Source organism: Labeo rohita, chromosome 15 (genome assembly GCF_022985175.1).
Source record: "Labeo rohita strain BAU-BD-2019 chromosome 15, IGBB_LRoh.1.0, whole genome shotgun sequence".
In the NCBI taxonomy this organism is placed as follows: domain Eukaryota; kingdom Metazoa; phylum Chordata; class Actinopteri; order Cypriniformes; family Cyprinidae; genus Labeo; species Labeo rohita.
Window position 1 is genome coordinate 30,038,819 of NC_066883.1, and position 17,061 is coordinate 30,055,879.

Below are 17,061 nucleotides of genomic sequence, written 5' to 3' on the forward strand. Positions count from 1 at the left end.
ATGCACGTCTCCCATAAGGAAGTCATGCTAGATGCAATGAGTATTCTGACAGTAACAAATCATTTTTTTCAGAACAGGCTGGGCTGTAAAAGCGTCCAGAGTCACAGTTGTCAGAATCATGCTTTGAGTGATATTTCTAAGTGCAAACATAAACATACCTGTGTATATACATTGAGCAGCACCATGTGATCTCCTCCTGGTACCACAAAGTTCATCCGAGCGTTGTCGGCATGAACCACTTTGTCCTTGGGCCGGTAGAAGATGGAGTTGTTCACGGACAGCATGGCCGCGATGGTCAGAATCTCCTCTGAGCACTTATAACTGAAGGACAGATCAACGAACGTTTAAAACATGACAAATTGCATATAAGCTTGAAAATGATGGTTTCATAATTGTTTCTTTGTATTTTAGACTCACTGTTCAGAAGCCAGAATCATTTTACTTAGCATGGGGTCTACAGGAAGTTCAGCCATCCTTCGGCCGAGCTACAATGCAAAAGAAACAAAATGAAGTCAAAACCGAGGACGAAAGAGCTAAATGTTGGCATAGTTCAATCAATGGAAAGCTGTTATTTACAGTCCATTGCCAGGTCTAGTACCCTTATTTTACCCAGCATTTTGTTGTAAATGTGTTGTAAACACAACTAAGTTTACTGAGGTTTATGAGGGTTTAAAAAACCAAAAGTATTCTAATGTAGCATAATTATAGGGCTAATTTAGGGTTCTTTTTTTTTTTTTCATACCTTAGTGAGTTCACCGAGGTGGTTAAGGGCGCCCAAGGCATAAAGCTGCTCCAGTGCCAACACCAGCGTTTCGTGAGGAGGAGGATCCATGAAGTCGAAATGAATTAAATCATTTATGCCTGCCACAAAGACCAGGAAAAACATGTCAGATCTTAAACACATATTAAAACACATATTGTGCTTGATTACAGGGAGTGAATAAGTGTGTCACGTCTATTTATGTATGCATTAAAGGTCCAGTTCCACACCTAAAATTGCCATTGTTTGTCATAACAAAAATATTTATAGACGCTTAACAGTACCTAAGCGGATTGACCTAAAAAGTATTTGGACACTTAAGCCATAATTAACATTATCTGACACAAATACAATCAGTATCAGCGGAGTGAAAGCATTCATTTATACCAAATATTTGCTAAATCATGCTATTACTGGTGTATATAATTTAAATTATAGAGCAGTTCTGTAACATAGTAACAAAAAGCAACTTAATAAATGAATGCCTAATTATAGGTGCTAATTTTGTGCCTCTTGGTTTGATATGTTCTATCAAATGCAATGACATTTGCACATTCTTAAGTTGTGCTTAAGTGTCTAAATGTTCAATTCAGCCATCTCTACCAGAAATAAGCAAATGCATTCTTCTCCAGTATATTCAACTGATCACTTTAATAACTGGCATGTGGGATTTGTCATGGTCAAGTTGTGAAGAAAAACTGATTAATTCATTCATTAATTTTTACCGAGACTTTTGAGCAGCAGAACCACATTGCCCAGGTTTGTTCTCTGGATCTCAGGGACTGTGGTTTCCTCCATCTCATGTTTAAAGGCCCAGGCGGTGTACAGCCTAAAACATTTCCCAGCAGCCACTCTTCCTGCACGACCTGCTCTCTGATTGGCAGAGGCCTGCATGATAATAAAACACGTTATTAATCACTCGTTCAAACCATAAAAAAAAACAATATATATTATTTATGGTTTTAAGGTTGTTAAACACCAAGAAAAAAGAAAAGAAAAAACTAAACAATCTGCAATAAAAATGATAGCTAAATACAAAAAAAGTGTATAAAAACAGCCGAACTGCTTCATTTAGTAATGTATAAAGAGTAAGAAAATATGAAATAATAAATATGTTAAAAAAAAAAAAAAAAAAACTATATTCAGTATTTAAAATAAAGAAGCATAATTTGTTCCTGAAAAAAAATAAATAAATAAAAAAATAAAATAACTCAACGAGTGATTTAAGACTTGAATAACAATAATCACTTCCTGTCTCTATAAATATTTTTCCCACATTCAGACTCAGATTACAAAATAATATAATACTCTGATCTAATAATTTATATGTAATAATAAAAGTTCTTCTTATACTTCTCATTATTTTTAAAATAGTTTGTTTTATTTATTATTATTAATTATGACACTGAACAGTATGATACTAATTATGATACTGAATAGTAATGTTATCGTTGTTATACATTTAACTATATTATTACAATATATAGTGATATTATAATAATGTTATTTTATCATGAATATTATAGATAATGATTAATACTTGTATTACTAATAAATACAAAATAACCTGTATTATTTTATAACAATTAACTAGGATCTATAACTATTAATAATGATCAAGAATGCAAATAATTGTTGCTGTTGCTATTTATAATAATTAATTATTAATAATGATTAATAATAACAACAACAATACATTATTAAAATACATTTTGTTACATGCATAAATCATTCTCTAAATGTTATTCTCTAAATGACTACGTATGTCTAAACACTTTTGTGTCCACTGTACACTTTACAAATTAATGTGAGAGAACATTTCCGTTGTTGCTGGATGCTTTTCTTACTCGTGAACAGGGAGTGACGATGAGAGATTCCATTCCTGTTCTTGCATTGTAACTTTTTTGTTTGCAGAAACCTGGATCAATCACGTAGATGATGCCGTCGATCGTGAGAGACGTTTCTGCAATATTTGTGGCCACCACAACCTGAAGTAGCACAAAAATTCCACACCAAAGAAACTCATATTCAGAGTTTAGCATATTTATCAATATGACCAACAAAAGCTTCAAAAGAAAAACATTTACATAAAATAAAAGCGTCAGCTAAGAAAACATTTACAAGTAAATATGTGCAATCTTCCACTGATTTTAACAGACATGCTTCCCCCCCTGCTGGAGGACAAAGGGAATGGCGTTCTTACTTTGCGTGCACCAGGCGGAGTGGGATTAAAGATCTTGGCCTGCATGTCCGATGGCAAGTTGGCATAAATGGGCAGAACAATGAGCTCTGATATCTTCGAGCCCAGTCTCCTACATCTCTCCTGTAAAAGTTCACAGCACGCCTCAATCTCCTCCTGCAACACCAGAGGACATAGTAAACATCAATATTGTCAATATAAATATTATCTACGCTATGGATGATCCACAAACTGTCCCGATATACATAAATACATAAATACCCGAAGATCAAATCTTTCTGGGTCATCACGGCTTTTCCATTTTGACAAGAAAAGTATTTTTTTATTTCACATTAGTGCTCTTTATGTCTTTAGCGATAAACAAAGGCAAGAGACAGGAAAAGGACGCAGCGTGACGCGAGCTTACCTTCACTCACTTGAGCCAATTTATACATCAGAAAATAATATCATAATATACTAAAGTTTAAAAATAAAAAATAAAATAAATAGAAATAAAATAAAAAATATATATAAATAAAAAAAAATTATATATTAAAGTTTTAAAATAAAAAAATAAAGTATGAAAATGTATATATATTAAAATAAATATATATTAAAATATACATAATATAAAATGTAAAAATTAAAATATGTATTATAATAAAATAATCAGCTACTTTTTTTTTTTTAATTTACGTTTATCTGTACAGCGCTTTTCACAACACATATCATTTCAAAGCAGCTTTATAGAAAATAAATGTTACTATCAAGTAGCCAGAGGTGACTGTGTCTAAGGGAAAAACTGATGATGACATATGGGAGAAACTTGTTTACTGCTACGTCATGACTCAGACACAACACAGCTACTCTTAATAGATGTATGCATTGATAGATACAGCTCATATCCTTCCACAAGGGAAATATGAACTATAAACAGACTGAGCGTCAAGGACTGACCTGTCCTGTGAGAAACACCAGTACGTCTCCAGCTGGCTGCGTGACATGGATCTGTAGCACTGACACGACACATGCTTCTAGGTAGTCGGCCTCCGGAGCCTGAAACAAATATATATATGTAAAAGTACAGTTTTACATGCAACAGAAGTATATAAGTCTTGTATCACTTTTGTACAGTAAAATGTAGGTCTTTATATGAAGAGTTCAGATGCAAGACTAGCTAAAAATGAGAAAATGATACTGAGTGAATGCTCCTGACACATAGTATACATCCATCAAATACTTTTACTTCAAACTCGCTAAAGTACTTACATAGAAACCTATTAAAAAAAGTAGCCAGAAAGAAATGCTAATTTTAAAGAAATACGTCATATATTCCATTTCTGCCAAATTTAAATAAACAACTGAATGATAAAAAAATAAATATTACTACAAGATTAACCACTTAATTGTAGAAAAAAATACTACAATTATTAAAACTTTTTAAAGTGAATATTTACACAATTTTTCTTCCATGTATTAATTTTAACAGTAAACCTCTGTTTGTTTGGCAAAAAAATTATAAACAAGAATTTATGGGAAAAAAAGAAAAGACTGTTGAAGACTGTTAAATGTTGAAATTGAGAATTTTGGGACTTTTTTTTTTTTCACTGAAATAAATGTTTTCGTTATTACACAGAGACTACAGTACAGAATAAAAAGTACCGGTGGGTCGAAACATCATGTAATTAATTGGATTAAAAAAATGTAATCAACTGACAGCTCTAATATTAACAATATGCAATGCACGTATGAAGGCAAAAATCTTACACTATGTCTGAAAAGGTCTAGTGGATAAGGTGATCATTATTTTTTAATTATGCTATGTCTAATACCTGATATTAAAATTACATACTATTTAGTCTAAATGAATAAAACACTAAAACCTAAAATCATTTGAAATCCTTAAAGTGAATTTAGGCATCACAACATTACATGAAAATGGAATTAAGTTTGTTAAAAATTACATTTACCAGCATTATTAATTTTTCCTTTTCTAAAGATTAACTTTAATGAGCATACATTACACCCCCAATATATATGTCACTGTATGACAAACTCAATGTCTTGTGCCTTAATCACGGTCCATTACCTTTGTGTAGTAGATGTCTACGGGAAACCTACGACCTGGAATCCTAAATACGGGTGCGTCATCAAAGAAGCAGGAGAAACGCTCTGTGTCCAGAGTGGCGCTGGCCACCAGAACCTTCAGATCAGGGCGGAAACGTGCAATGTCTTTTATTAGACCGAAGAGGATGTCTGTGTGTAACGTTCGTTCGTGGGCCTCATCGATGATGATCACACTGACGACAGAAAAACGGCCAGTTAAAGAGAGAAAGCAATGATGGCAGTCATGTTATTTAAAACTGTCAAAAATATTAATAAGGCAACCTTACAAAATTAAAAGATCAAATATTAAAACGTTAATATTGAAATATGAATTCTGTGAGGTACGTTTCCTTACCTTACATAATTAAAATATTAAATATCAAGGTAACACTTTACAATATGGTTCATTAGTTAACATTAGTTAACTTGAACTAGGAAATGAACAATATTTCTAGAGCATTTATTTATCTTAACGTTAATTTCAACATTTACTAACGCATTATTAAAATTAAAAGTTGTGTTTGTTAACATTAGTTAATGCACTGTAAACTAACATGAACTAACAATGAATGACTGCATTTTCATTTACTAATGACTAACTAAAATGAATAAATACTATAAAAAAAAGTATTGTTCATTATTCATTCATGTTAGTTAATACAGTAACTAATGGAATCTTATTGTAAAGTGTTACCAGTATTAAAATATTAATTCTGTAAGGCAAGTTTTTACCTGTAGCTGGCAAGGTCGGGCTCCGTAAGAAACTCTCTGAGTAACATGCCATCAGTCATGTACTTAAGAATGGTGCGTTCTGACGTACAGTCCTCAAAACGGATGCTGTAGCCCACCTGTGGAAAATTATGACAATATAGCTGATTAAAAAACTACAAATTCACATACAAAAACCATAGTGCTGAGGCATACAAATGTACACAAACACAATAGCAAGTCCGCAAGCTCATCATTTATAAATTACACATAATAAAATGGTTAATGACCTCATTTCCTAGTTTGACACTCATTTCCTGTGCGACTCTGGCTGCTACAGACATGGCCGCCACTCTTCGAGGTTGAGTGCAGCCAATCTTCATTCCTCCATTAGTATAACCCTAATAAAGAAAAGACAAACCATACCAATCAAGAATTGCAACTAGGCCTTATTATACAGTTGAGGTCAAAAGTTTAAAAACACTTTGCAGAATTTGCAATATGTTAATTATTTGACCAAAACAAGAGGAATCATACAAGATTCATGTTATTTTTTGTTTAGTAGTAGATATTTCACATAAAAGTTGTTTACATATAGTCCACAAGTAAAACAGTTGAATTTTTAGAAACGACCCTGTTCAAAAATTTACATACACTTGATTCTTAACACTGAGTTGTTACCTAAACAAAATAAGATGTGTGTACATTTTTCTGATTTTGCCTAAATATCTTTTTTTTCATTTAGTAATTCTGTAACAGTTGCATATGAGTCCCTCAGTTGTCCTCAGTGTGAAAAGATGGATGTCAAAATCATACAGCCATTGTTGGAAAGGGTTCAAAGACACAAAAAATGCTGGAAAACCAAAGAATTTGTGGGACCTGAAGGATTTTTCTGAAGAACAGCAGGCAGTTTAACTGTTCAGAACAAACAAGGGATTCATGGACAACTATCACTAAACAAAATCATTGGATCATTCAGGAAACAACACAGTATTAAGAATCAAGTGCAAAACTCTCTTAAACAGGGTCATTTTTATAAAAAATAAAAATAAAAAAAAATCTTGTAGACTATATGTAAATGTCTTTTTATGTGAAATATCTTATTCAGGTCAGTACTAAATAAAAAAATAACATGCACTTTGTATGATCCCTCTTATATTGGTAAAATAATTTACATTTTGCAGATTCTGCAAGGTGTATGTACACGTTTGACCTCAACTCTATCACATATTGTACCATACTTTATTTTAATTTTGAGCACAAAGACTTGTAAACTTAAACAAAAACAAAGCTAATGTGAAACACATCAAAATATGGCTCTAAACACCACTATAAAAACCATTTTCAAAAAAGAGGTCCTGCATGTGTAGAAACGCACATATGAACCTCCACTGGCTCCACAAAAATCCCAAAGCTATTTGCCAATAAATATGCTTTATAATAACGTACATCTTCCAGTAGATACTGAGGGATCTGTGTGGTTTTGCCAGATCCGGTTTCACCCTCTATGACCAAGATCTGGTGGTCTCTGATGGCAGCGAGAAGATCTTCTCTGTAAGGAAAGATGGGAAGGCTGCGCCTCACTTCCTGGATGGATTGCTTGTGCTGCTCAGCCTGTGATAACTCAGGTTCACTTTCCTAAAGAAAACAGGAATATACAAGATTGTTGTTACTTTTTGTATTAAAGACATACAGAAATATATTGAAAACTTTTTCAGTGATGCTAACCTTTTCCGACAGCGTCCCTTTCATAGTAATGGCCGTGCTGACGAAGTTGATCATCTCCTCTTCCTCTAAAATGAGCTGGTACTTCTCCTGCTCCTCCTTTTTGCGGCGTTCCCGCTCTTCTCTGGCCCCAAACTGCAGGGTGGCGGTGGCCACTCTCGCCTCCTCCCAGCGGCCCTGCTCCCCACCTCCCTCTCTGGGAGTCTCTTCAAACTCTAGGTCCATGTCTTTTTGAGGAATGGACTGAAAGATGAAGAGAGAAAAACATTAAACCATTTAACAATAAAGTATTTAAAATATACAAATATAAAATAATATAAATATATAAAATAAGAATCGTATAATATATTTATTTATATATATATTTTTAATTGAATTGATTTTAATTGATTTTTGAAAGTCTCTTCTGCTCACCAAGGCTGCATTCATTTGATCAAAAATACAGTAAAACAGTAATATTAATACAATTTAAAATAACAGTTTTTTGTATTAATATATTTTAAAATGTAATTTATTCCTGTGATGCAAAGCTGAATTTTCAGCATCACTACTCCAGTCTTAAGTGATCTTTCAGAAATCATTCTAATATGTGGATTTGGATACATTTTTTCCAGGATTCTTTGATGAACAGAAAGTTTCTAAAAGAACAGCATGCATTTGAAATAGAAAACTTTTGTAATATTATAAAAAATCTTTAATGTCACTTTTGCTCAATTTAATGCATTCTTGCTGAATAAAAGCATATTAGATTTTGGTAAATGACTTGAATATCCCAGCACTACCATTTTAAATTAAAACTGTAGTTGATCTCTTAGACCTACCTTGCTTCTTATCTCCTCTGGCATGTAGTATCTGTTGTTTCTCTCTTCTTTTTCTTTCGCTCCTGCTTTCTTGTAGTCTCGGGCCAGGTCTCTGACCTGCCGTTTGTACTCTAGTTCTTTCCTTTCCCGATCTGTGAGGTTCTGAGTTGAAAATAGGTATTCCTCATCCTTAATTTCAGCTTCAAGGTCATCAATCTTCTCCTGCTCTCTTTTGGTCAGATACTCCCGACGTGACTGTTTCCTTAACTCTGGAAGCTGAAGAGACCACACTGAATATTAATAGATATCACCAGATATGGCAACTGGAATATTGTATTAATCAGGTCAACATGTTTACATGATCACATTTCCAACAAACAACAAAACATTCTTGTGCATGTAAGTACAATTAAAGACTTTCTCACCATTTTCTTTTGATCCTCTTCAGCCATTTTGAGTCTTTTCTGAGCTTCCTCATAAGCCTGAGATGATGAAAACACAACGCATTAGCTCTCATATCTCCTTCATGCTGAGATCGATCAATAGGAAACCATCAAACATTATTTTGTTGTAGCAAGGTCTTGTTTTAAGTTACCTTTTTGTCATTTCTCTCAAGTATGTGTCTCGTCTTGTCTTTGTCCTTCTGTTTCATTCGTTCAGCAAATGCATCCCTCTCCTCCAGATCTTGAAGTCTCTCTCTCTCTTCTTTCTCCCATTCCTCCTCCTCTTCCTTAGCAGCTTTTTTTGGCTCGTCAATGACTTTAGAGCTGAAAGAGTCAAAAACAAACATAAGAAACCACTGAGAACTAAAGCACAGTGATAAAATGGATATTTGTCACTTTCTGATTGAATGAGCCAAATTTGAAATATTTAATTGAAAATATTTTATTTTCTACCCCAGGGTTGGGGTTCTGGTAAAGAAATTAGCAAAAAATATTAAAAAAACATAACACGGATCTAACAGCACAATACTACAATGAGCAAGGAAAAAAATGAATGACGTAACTTAATAATAATTTTGACATTTCTAATATTTTTTCACAGTAGAAATTCTTTATACAAGATGCAGCTTTAAAATCTTAGAACAGGGGTTCGTCGCAAGACAATCTTTATATTTGGGGGTTCACAGTATATAAAAAGATTGAAAACATAACATAATTACCTTTGTTTACTGTCCTCTTCACTGGATGGACTTTCGTCTCGTTTCTGTCTGAGGTGTTTTCTTTTCTTTCCTTTGTCTCGGTCTTTACTTTTCTTCTCTTTTCCTCTTTCTCTCACCGTCTCTCCATCACTCTCACTGTCCTCCAGAAGAGTGTAAGTTTGGTTTTTTCTCTCCATTTCCATGACTTGTCGTTCCACTGCCCGGGCAGGTTTTTCAGCCACATGTTTTTTGGGAGCCTGAAATGGAAGGACAACACATTGATATATAATTGTATATCTTGATTTATGAATTCCATTAAACAGACTGAGTAAAATTACTTACTTTGTTGTACAGCTCATGTGCAAACGCTGTGATTCTTTGATCAATATCGATGGTTCCGGTTTGCTGAAGCCGAGCCACAAAGTCCTGAGGTCCAGAAGACTTCTGCACCAGACCGATCATGAACTGGGCCACATATCGGTCACTCAAACCCAGGATGTCATGGAGCTGGTCACTAACCCACTGTTCCAGATTGGCCATTGTGACTGTGCACAAGAACACACCACATAAGACTGTATCAACAAGGTTTTCACCGTAATATAACGTGAATCACTAGATAACATAAATATAAGCACATAAAACGAGGTTATGAGGAGATGGGTTACCAACTAGAATACAATATTTAATCAAAACAAGCCGTCAAATCTTATTTAAAATGAAAACTATGTATGCAAGCAACATTCTGTAGAGCTGAAATTGTTATTTTCCGATTTAGAGCATAGAAATGAAGAGGTCAGCAGCGGACACTTCATTCTTTTCATTTATTGATGTAACGTTACTTAGAAGATTTGTGCCCATTAAATCAACCGCACTGTGTACAGTCAAATTTGTGTTTTATGTACGTAAACAATACAAATACGCCTGCATCGTAATTAAAAAAGAAACTTCAGACTTACGTTAGTGTAGCGTCTCCACACGCTTTCTCCTATGAAAACATTAACGCTACTTCCGGGTCACAACGTTCAAAGCGCGACATGTCAAAATAAAAGTCTGAGTACAACGTTCAGACGCGGTCTAGAAACAGGCACAAAATAAGCGAGTAGAAAGGTATTTGATATAAAACTGCTCAAACATTGTAGTTTTTGCTAACTGTTCTGCTATTATGGTTCTTAATCATTCGCTTAAAAGATTAATTATCACCCAGTTCAGTGAAACTGATGGCGTGGACACGTGGTACAAGCTACTTTTCTCAGCGCAAATCGGGATGATTGTTTGTGGTTATTAGATGTTTAAAGATTAAATAGATGTCACGGGCTTGATTTTATTTCAGGCACCAATGCACGGAGACAATAGATTGTAACGTTAAATATTTTAGTGTAAAACCCTGTTATTTGAATCCTGTATCACAAAACAATCGTATTTGGTTCCTGTCAAAATACAAGTCCATATTTAAAGCGGTAAGATCCACCAGATGTGTTATGCTTATTATGAATCATATTTTCCAGTGGACGTGTCAAATGCACTTTCGTATTAAAACGAACGCGCAATATAATGCCTAAATATGACATAATATTTTGTTTAAGATTTGTATGCATATTTTGCAAAGAATGTTCAATATATTAATTAAAACGATGTATTTTAGTCTATAATCAATAATAGCAGTAGTGGTCAAAAACTTAAAAACTATTAAGGTCTTTTTAGACACTTTTGTATTACTCGATATCATTAGCATTCAAGAAAAAATATGTCAACAATGTGTAATATTCTCTGGTTATAATCTGAAATGCTTGCATTTCTTCCGATAAACCACATCATCTGGTGTGAGAGAGGAAGCGGTCTATATAAGTATCACCTCAGCTGTGACAAAACATCACATGCGGAACAACTTACCCGATATAAACGAGGGTCAAATTTTTCGCACATTTCACTTCTTGCCACCGTTAGACTAGTCTGATTGATACTTAATAGTAGTATAATTTTGATTAAAGAAAAAAAATTGGTTTCAATTTATAGATTATTGAGAGATATTGCTTTATGGGGGGATTGGTGAGTGATGGCTGCAGACCAGTTGTTGTTATATGGGCCGTATTTCTGCTGTCCTCGGTCATGGGATACAGACCAGTAATTATTGTTCACGGGATATTAGATGGACCCAGACAGTTTGAGATTTTGGCTCAATTTATCAATCAGGTAAGATAATCTTATTTATGTGTTTATTTATTTAAAATTATTTTATTATTATATTATACTACTATATAAGTATATTTAATTTAAGTAAACAACTAATGCACTTTTTGTGTATTTTTAAATTATTTAAAATTTTACATTATATTGTGTGTAGGTTTTTTTATTTTTATTTTTTATTTTTTCAACTACCAGTTTCTGTAGTTGTTAGTTTTAAACAAGCAAGTTTTGGGTTAACTACTCTACAAAATGCACCTTTTTAAAATCACAATTTAAGTTCTAAGCAACCAAATTTTGAATTGCATAACATTTTTTTAAGTTGTTTCAGTTCTATCTTACATTTCACTACATTTGGCACATTGTTCTCCTTTTTTATCAGAAATGAAACTAACCAACTTCTCTTTTTCACTGTTTTAGTCTCATCCAGGTACCAATGTGACCACACTAGCCCTTTATGACTACATTGCCAGTATGAAATCACTGTGGCAACAGGTAGATGGATTCAGAGAGGCCATCAGACCCATAATGGAGAGCGCTGAAGATGGTGTCCATCTCATCTGCTTCTCACAAGGTCATCAAACTCACAACTAATAGGATGCTGTTATGTGTTATTTTTTTAAAAAGTCTCTTAAGCTCATCAAGGCTGCTTTTATTTGATCAAAAATACAGTAAAAACAGTAATATTCTGAAATAATATTTCAATTTAAAATAACTATTTGTTATTATTTTTATATATTTAAAATTTTAAAGGGAATTACGGGTATTAAGACTTGTATAGCTTAATATAATGTAAATGATGTCTATATGTAGTAGAATATGTAGTAGAAAACCCATGAAAGACTTGCGTTATTTAAAAAATCCACATTGTTTTATACATATTTTGGACTATGATGGGACACCATTATTTTGATGATGTCGTTTGGTTGCTTTTGGTGAGCTACTGGCGCTACCTGTTGCTATTTTTACTGCAGTACAACTCGGAAAATAAAATACTGATACGATGACCACAGCTACTGAAAGAGCTTGCAGGTGGCGATGGATATAAGCATAGGCTTAAACCAAATGCTGCACCATGGATTTTTCTCCACTAGGGGTCTAAACACCCCCAAATATTGACTGAAATTATAACTCCTTCAGTGACTGCAGCATCACAACAAGTGTTGGCATGTTTACATCCTGCCAGGATGGCATCTAGCGTTTCTTGTCTGTGCCGTCTGTAAGCTCTTTCAGTAGTTGTGATCTACTAAAAGCCTCAAAGGCGGACTAAAGTGGAGAGAACAAAGACGCAGGTCTTTAGAAAGTTTTATTCGTCCACAGGCATCTTCCCTTTTTTTTCTTCTCCTTATCGCTACAAAAGCAGACTTACATTCCTTCTATTGTTGCTCTTCGACTAAAAATTGCAACCAAAAACTGCACAATGTGGCATCGTATTAGTATTTTATTTTCCAAGCTTTGTTGCGGTAAAAATAGCAACAGGTAGCGCCAGTAGCTCACCGAGTATGTATAAAAATATGTATAAAACAATGTGGATTTTTTAAATAATGGATATCCTTCATGGGTTTTCTACTACATATTTTAGTAAGACACATCATTTACATTATATTAGGCATAGGAGTCTTAATACCCGGGGTTCCCTTCAAAGTGTAATTTATTCCTGTGATGGCAAAGCTGTATTTTAGATCTACTTTTAATCTATTTAATGCATCCTTGGTCAATTAAAGTATTATTGACCCCACGCTTTTGATTGGCACAGGTGGTTTGATATGTCGAGGAGTTCTAGCAACCCTTCCGACACACAATGTTCACTCTCTGATATTCCTGTCGTCTCCACTAGCTGGCCAGTATGGAGGTAAGTCAGTCTAATCATCCCTACATTACACACCACAACATCTCTTTTCTGGCATCATACACATAAATAAGTGCTTTGTCCATGCTTTTACAGATTCGTGTTATTTGAAATATTTTTTCCCTAAATTTATCAAGTCAAGACTGTACCAGTTCTGTTACACTACATGGGGACAAAGGGTATCTATCTGCAACTACTGGAATGGTAAGCGGATGTGTCGCTTTCGTGCGACAGTTTGATCACAGTTCTGCATTATATTTGATTTACAGCACATCTTTCTCTCTGTAGATCCACACCAAAGAGAGAGATACTTAAACAGCAGCAAGTATCTCGCCCCACTGAATGGAGAGATACAGCATGCTAATTCAACAGGTAATTTAAGAAGACGCGACTTTTGCTAACCTGTGTTTATGTGCTGCTCAGATGACAGCTTTTGCTTGGGTTGTTTGTGCACTTTCAATTCAGTGGCCTTGAGTCATGTTGCATGCTGCTGTTTCCTTGCAGCGTGGCGAGACAGCTTCTTGCGCATAAAGACGCTCGTGCTAATCGGCGGACAAGATGACGGCGTTATTACACCATGGGAGTCAAGGTCTCTAATATTTTATCACATGATATTAAGCATCTAAAGTTTGTCAGTCGACTGTCTTATTTGCTGCTAAAGGGTTAAACAGTGGAAGTTCAGCAGACTGGAATGAATTTGAGAAATATTTAGAGTGACATTTGAACTTTAAAAGGTCTTACAGGATTATGTGGTGCATTTTTGGAGCATGTTCACAATCTCAGGTCCTGAATAAAACATACTCAGACTTTCATATCTTTTTACTGTTTATCTCTTTTTCCCCCACAGTATTTTTGGGTTTTATGACAGCAATGAAACTGTGGTAGAGATGGAAAAGCAGGATGTGAGTGGATACATTTATTCCTTTCTAAACTACTTTTAATTTTATTATTATTTAGTTTAGGTTCTTATAAGAATAGTTCAGGAAATCCATGATGTAGATGAGTTTGTGTCTTTATCAGAACAGAGCATTCTGCATTACATCACTTGCTCACTGATGGATCCTGTGGAGTGAATGGGTGCCGTCAGAATGAGAATCCACATGATTCCAGTCAATCAATCTTGTCAAGTAAAAAGCTGTGTGTTTGTAAGAAACAAATCCATCAAGATGTATGAGTCCTCAATCTATTTATCTATCTTGTCTGAATCAGAGGAGAAATATGCACAGAGCAAGCAACATTTACATGCTAAAAATTACGGCACCCATTCGCTGCAGAGGATCCATTGGTGAGCAAGTGATGTAATGCTAAATTTCTCCAAATCTGTTCTTATGAAGAAACAAACTATCTTGGATGGCCTGAGTAAATTTTCATTTTTAGGGGAACTATTCCTTTAATGGTTTGAATTTGGTGGTGCAATTTAGTTTTTACTAAGCCTTTTTACCACTTTTCCCAGTGGTATCTAACAGATGCATTTGGCCTGAAAACACTCAACTCAGTAGGAGCCGTGGTCAAGTATATCGTCCCTGGTGTTCACCATACATCCTGGCATTCGAATCTCACAGTCTACAAGAACTGCATAGACAAGTGGCTGACCTAATCTACAGAGAAGGAAAAAAAGAAACTGATCTTGTTACATGCATAAGCACAATCCTCAATGTAATCATGTCTTGTGTAAATTATGACTGTACACTTATTAATCACCTAAGATTTTTTTTCTAACAGAATGTGATAATTTATAATCTGTGTAGTCAATGGATGATTTTCTAATATATATTTTTCTAGCAATTTTCTATTTATGTCAAATCAATTTGAATATTGTGAGCAAGTTATTTTGTCCTGCCACCAGAAATAATGGAAGCCTAATATTTTTTAATCAAATAAATTCAAAAATAAATTATTAAATTGATATAAAAAATTCTAATTATATTTTTTTAATTAGATTTGCATTTTCCTGGTTAAGTAAACATTACTTAAAAGAAAACAGAAAAAAAAATCTTTTTTATATTTTCACATTATCAATATTCTATTTATTAAATATATTTTATTTATGAACTTATGAACTTACTATTCTTTTTAATATTTAACTTGTAACTTTTTAAATTTTTCGGATCATCAGTTATCAAAGCTCACTAAATATTGGTCACAGACACAGGTTTTTACGTTACATTTCACCAAGCCAATTACTCACTAAAAACTCACAGATCATATTTTGATGCCATTTTAAGTCTTATTTTGACATAACAAATGGGTTTTATCTAGGTGCGTGAGTTGTTTACATACTTTTTAAAAATTAGTCTTGCCGTTAACGTCATTATCCACCTTAAATTTGCTGTAAGTGCAGGCATGGCCATTTGTAAATTTTATGGGTCTGGCTTCCTGTCTCATCCATGTCCAGCTAATTTTAGCTGTACAAAACAGCTTGTTTTGCTGCTTAATATTGCAAATTAGTGTGTCATACCATATTATTTTAATGTATTAATTATCTTAATTATGAACACACTGGTTTGTAGTGCAAACAGTTTTACCATTTACTGCAAGTTATTATTCTTATTCTTATTTCCCTATTGTGGCTAATAAACCGAAAGACAGTTTTACTTTATAACACTTTTTAATATTGTATTTTGTAATACTGGCTTTTGATTTATTAAGGTTATTAAATAATCTTCCCAACACTGTGTGTATATATATATATGTATATATAGATATAGATATATATATATATAAAGCAATTGAAAATGTATATATATATATATACCTACATAATAGGTTATATTTACATTTACAGATTACAAGTCACCCTATTTAAAATGTAATAAGTAGTGTAACTTTCAATTGCTTTATTAAAGTATTGTAACTTATTACATTTCTTTTTGATTACTTTTCTAAATTCTAATATTTTCAACTGTTAATCATTTTGAAACATGAAACATAAACCAGGCAGGGTAAAATAGACACAAAACATTGATCTGAATTGAAATATCTGAACGCAAGGCTTCCATAAAGAAATCAGTTGCTAGCAAGTAACAAGTTTAAACTAGCTGCAAGTTTAAACATCCTTAATAGCACCGATTTAAGTTGCCCGGATGAGTCTGTGTTATTAGCTTTTATCAGTTGTTATCAGGGAATAACATACTTTGGAATGTCATGACTGACCAATCAGAATCAAGTGTTCCACAGAGCTGTGTAATAATTTAATTTAAAGCAAAGCCACCAAAAATTCAGACTTTACACTTCTTATTTACGTTGAGATCATTCGAGGCTTAGATTCTGATTTAAAATCATAAGAAATAGTTTAATACTGGTTTTAAAATCAAAAGTTTGGATAGTAATGACAGGAAACACTGGCATCTAACGATGCCTTGGAAAAAAACTATCAATCTTAAAAACTAAAGTATATGCATAAACCCAAATATGAAATAAAACATATTGAATAAGCATGTGTCCTATTCTGTCCTAAACTCCTGAAGCATTGGTGTCTCATTTTAGAGCAGTCAATGCAATTTATGAAAAAAGTGTATGTGAAAAAATTCAGAAGTAACCCCCTTTGTAATCATTAATATTTTCAAAAGTAACTGTAATCTAATTACACATTTTTCTCAGTAACTGTAACTA

The 17,061-nt window shown here is 33.6% G+C and overlaps 2 protein-coding genes across 6 annotated transcripts in view; one reads left to right on the plus strand and one right to left on the minus strand.

Moving 5' to 3' along the window:
• The window catches only part of dhx16 (DEAH (Asp-Glu-Ala-His) box polypeptide 16), a 41,882-nt gene that overhangs the window by 6,331 nt on the left and 18,490 nt on the right, over positions 1 to 17,061 (minus strand). For 3 of the 4 annotated variants that reach the window (XM_051128677.1, XM_051128678.1, XM_051128679.1), the window contains exons 2-18: positions 9,762 to 9,964; positions 9,441 to 9,676; positions 8,874 to 9,045; positions 8,704 to 8,760; positions 8,300 to 8,554; positions 7,482 to 7,721; positions 7,203 to 7,391; positions 6,044 to 6,154; positions 5,778 to 5,893; positions 5,029 to 5,239; positions 3,897 to 3,995; positions 2,964 to 3,116; positions 2,608 to 2,748; positions 1,486 to 1,648; positions 743 to 861; positions 418 to 485; positions 159 to 321 (exon numbers count right to left, since the gene is read on the minus strand). In XM_051128677.1, the coding sequence (XP_050984634.1) occupies positions 159 to 321; positions 418 to 485; positions 743 to 861; positions 1,486 to 1,648; positions 2,608 to 2,748; positions 2,964 to 3,116; positions 3,897 to 3,995; positions 5,029 to 5,239; positions 5,778 to 5,893; positions 6,044 to 6,154; positions 7,203 to 7,391; positions 7,482 to 7,721; positions 8,300 to 8,554; positions 8,704 to 8,760; positions 8,874 to 9,045; positions 9,441 to 9,676; positions 9,762 to 9,959 (2,691 nt within the window). In that variant the 5' untranslated portion in view covers positions 9,960 to 9,964. Of the gene's footprint in view, positions 1 to 158; positions 322 to 417; positions 486 to 742; positions 862 to 1,485; positions 1,649 to 2,607; positions 2,749 to 2,963; positions 3,117 to 3,896; positions 3,996 to 5,028; positions 5,240 to 5,777; positions 5,894 to 6,043; positions 6,155 to 7,202; positions 7,392 to 7,481; positions 7,722 to 8,299; positions 8,555 to 8,703; positions 8,761 to 8,873; positions 9,046 to 9,440; positions 9,677 to 9,761; positions 9,965 to 10,375; positions 10,475 to 17,061 lie in introns of those variants that run through there. The other variant, XM_051128676.1, reaches the window with a different exon arrangement.
• ppt2a.2 (palmitoyl-protein thioesterase 2a, tandem duplicate 2) lies at positions 10,456 to 16,132 on the plus strand. Of its 2 annotated transcripts, XM_051128686.1 has the most exons (9): positions 10,456 to 10,526; positions 11,433 to 11,609; positions 12,021 to 12,174; positions 13,357 to 13,452; positions 13,546 to 13,653; positions 13,738 to 13,821; positions 13,954 to 14,038; positions 14,297 to 14,351; positions 14,903 to 16,132. In XM_051128686.1, the coding sequence occupies exons 2-9, from the start codon at positions 11,454 to 11,456 to the stop codon at positions 15,044 to 15,046; spliced, it is 882 nt and encodes a 293-aa protein (XP_050984643.1). In that variant the 5' UTR covers positions 10,456 to 10,526; positions 11,433 to 11,453; the 3' UTR covers positions 15,047 to 16,132. The 2 variants fall into 2 exon arrangements, with proteins under 2 accessions (XP_050984643.1, XP_050984642.1); XM_051128685.1 differs by lacking the exon at positions 10,456 to 10,526 and having other exon boundaries at positions 11,307 to 11,609; positions 14,903 to 16,130.